Source organism: Cornus florida, unplaced genomic scaffold (genome assembly GCF_030987335.1).
Source record: "Cornus florida cultivar Cherokee Brave unplaced genomic scaffold, ASM3098733v1 CherokeeBrave_3.0.0_Hap2_scaffold_246, whole genome shotgun sequence".
Classification (NCBI taxonomy): Eukaryota; Viridiplantae; Streptophyta; class Magnoliopsida; order Cornales; family Cornaceae; genus Cornus; species Cornus florida.
In genome coordinates, this window is record NW_026775745.1 from 746 (window position 1) to 3,457 (window position 2,712).

The 2,712-nt window shown below is 33.1% G+C and overlaps 1 protein-coding gene across 1 annotated transcript; it reads right to left on the reverse strand.

Moving 5' to 3' along the window:
* Positions 1–1,058: 1,058 nt before the first annotated feature.
* LOC132290462 (uncharacterized) lies at positions 1,059–1,831 on the reverse strand. The gene has a single exon (XM_059790100.1). It carries the CDS (start codon positions 1,685–1,687, stop codon positions 1,268–1,270), a length of 420 nt encoding a protein of 139 aa, XP_059646083.1. The 5' UTR covers positions 1,688–1,831; the 3' UTR covers positions 1,059–1,267.
* Positions 1,832–2,712: the final 881 nt, after the last annotated feature.

The following is a 2,712-nucleotide window of genomic DNA, read 5'->3' on the forward strand; positions in this document are numbered from 1 at the left end:
GTTCTATAATACATAATAAAGATGCTTAAATTTGCACCTTTTTGGTCACATTGGACACTTTACATAAACATACTGTTGTAGGATAGTATCAACCAATTATACATTTATACTTGTATTGCATCAATTAGTAGGAGATGACATTGTTGAACACAGAAGTGGAACTCATCTTTATGTCCCTGTTACACTCATGATCCTTCACAATCAATAACGAAGTTCATTTCTAGAGCCACATATGCAAGTTATCACAGCCTATTTTATTTTATTTTATATATATATATTGAAAAAGACTTAAATGACAGAACATCAAGTAGCTATGTCACTTATATTATGACATTATGCAACCATATTTGATATTCTAATTTTTTAAAGGGACAAGCATTTAAAATTACCAAACTACCCATTTAAAGAAAGTGTTAGTTGTAATAAGTTTTCACAATGTTGGGGATATTTTGGTAAGTAAATTATCTTTTTACCTTGACTATTCAATTGGGACAAGAATTTTGAGATAGCCAAAAATGAAAAGAGGGAAAAGAATTTTGGGCCGGTAGGACTAACGGAGAAATCATAATTTAATTCCCATTGTATAAATATGTTGGTTAACTTAAAAGAGATAAAAGTAGGTGGTGCAGTTTCTGAAATCTGATCATGTTTTTGAGCTAGGAACAATTTATTAATGTCAAAACTTAGACCAAATTCCACATACTGTCAGTAACAACATTCGGGGAATCTTACCCACTCTGAAATCTTAAAAGTCAAGGCTTAATTTTAAACTTAATACTTGAATGGTTACAATTGAAGTTTAAATATCAGCAATTTGGCCGCACAAAAACAAGAACTTGGTTGCTAGTCTCCAACATACCAAATAATCAACACCCCAAAACTGGTGAAACCATGAAAGAGTTCTCACCCAAAGGCCAAAACCAGTCTTGAACTTGGGTGAGCTATACAATCACCAACAAAATTCACCATTTAACCAAGTAGCCTCCTTAACCATCACTAACAAGCACACATAAAGAGAAAAATAAAAACTATAGACAAAGGTAACTTTCATCAGTACATGAATTGAAACAGAATAACATTCATGCACTGTTTGACTAAATAAATCATAGAATGACACAAAAGAAAGCAAATTTAAGGACTCATCAATTGGTGACCAGATCAAAGAATCAAATTACCACAATAATATGTATTCACAAGGAAACCACTCAAACTCATTCACCAAATAATCAAATCCACACCAACTATTCGACGAAATGCCACAATTAAATTACAACGAACAACACGCAAAAACAGAAAACCCATAAATAATTAGAGTGAGGGAAACAATTACCTTGGTACCAGGGGCTGGTTGGTGGAGCTCTTCGTCGGGAATGATGACAGGCCATTTCTCGCCGGCGTCGCGGAACATCTGCTCGGTCTCGAGATACTGACCCTTCTCGAGAATCATGTTCCTGATGGTCTGTGCCGGGGTGGTGGTGGCGTCGAAGGCCTCCTCGACGCCGTTGACGAAGGTGACTGTAATCTGCGGCGGCTGCTCGTCAGTCCGGCGTTTGACGAGCACCTGACAGCCAGGGTTGGACTCCTTGGCCTTGCGGGCATTGCACTGTGCCAAGAACTCCATGCACGCGGCCGTGCGTGGGTCAAGCGCGTTGAACTCTATCCTCACCTTTGACAAGAACTTCAGCATCTTCCCTGATTCTCTCTCCCTCGTCTTGGCCTTGCGGGCATTGCACAGTTGTTTTAAGTGACCACAAATACCTAACGAGTAAAATATATTGATATAAAAATGAAAGGGATGTGATAGTTGGAAATTAAGCACGGTACTTGTTTGGGCTATGCAAAAGGGCGGATTCAGGAAGGAATTGTTAATTGGGGCTAGTATTTATTTGGGTAAGCTAACAATAGTTTTTTTTTAGTTGGGCTAAAATTGTTTTTATTTATTTATTTTTATTTTTTATTTTTAGACTCAAGTGCAAAAAGCAGTGCTTATGTGTAAAAAATATCCATAAAGTTTTAATTTGGTACAAATAGGTCCATCTGACAAATTTTAACCCTAAGTTAATTAAATTACCCTTACTGAACAATTTTATAAAATATATAAAAATAAATAGTTTTATAAAACGACCGAAAAAGGACACTATTGGAGGATGCTCCTCACGTGCAAAAAAAAACCTCTAAAATTTCAATTTTGTGCAATTAGGTCCCTCTGACAAATTTAAATCCTAAGTTAACTAAATTACTTTTAATAAACCATTTTATAAAATTATTTATACAATATATAAAAATAAATAATTTTATAAAATGACCGAAAATAACACACTTGGAGGACACCAGTAACGGACAAGTAAAGATAAAAATATAAAATAAAAATAAAAGTATAAAAGAAAAGTAAAGATAAAAATAGAAAAAAAAAAAAATGAAAATAAAGTGCAAACTTAAGAAAACAAATCAGCTCCAAAATCTGTAAACCAATGCATACTGATATTCGGATTTTTTTTAAAAAAAAATTTGTTTACCAGTGTTGGTACGAAAAATAATAATAATAATAATAATAAAAACAAATTTTTAATAATAAAGAGTAAACTGAAATCTAAAAAAATTCAAATCATTGTTCTACAAATTCTCAAAGTTAAAAAAAAAAAAATGTTTAGAGATATATATAGAGAAAAAAGTTTCAAATATATATATATATATAATATGCACAACAACTAT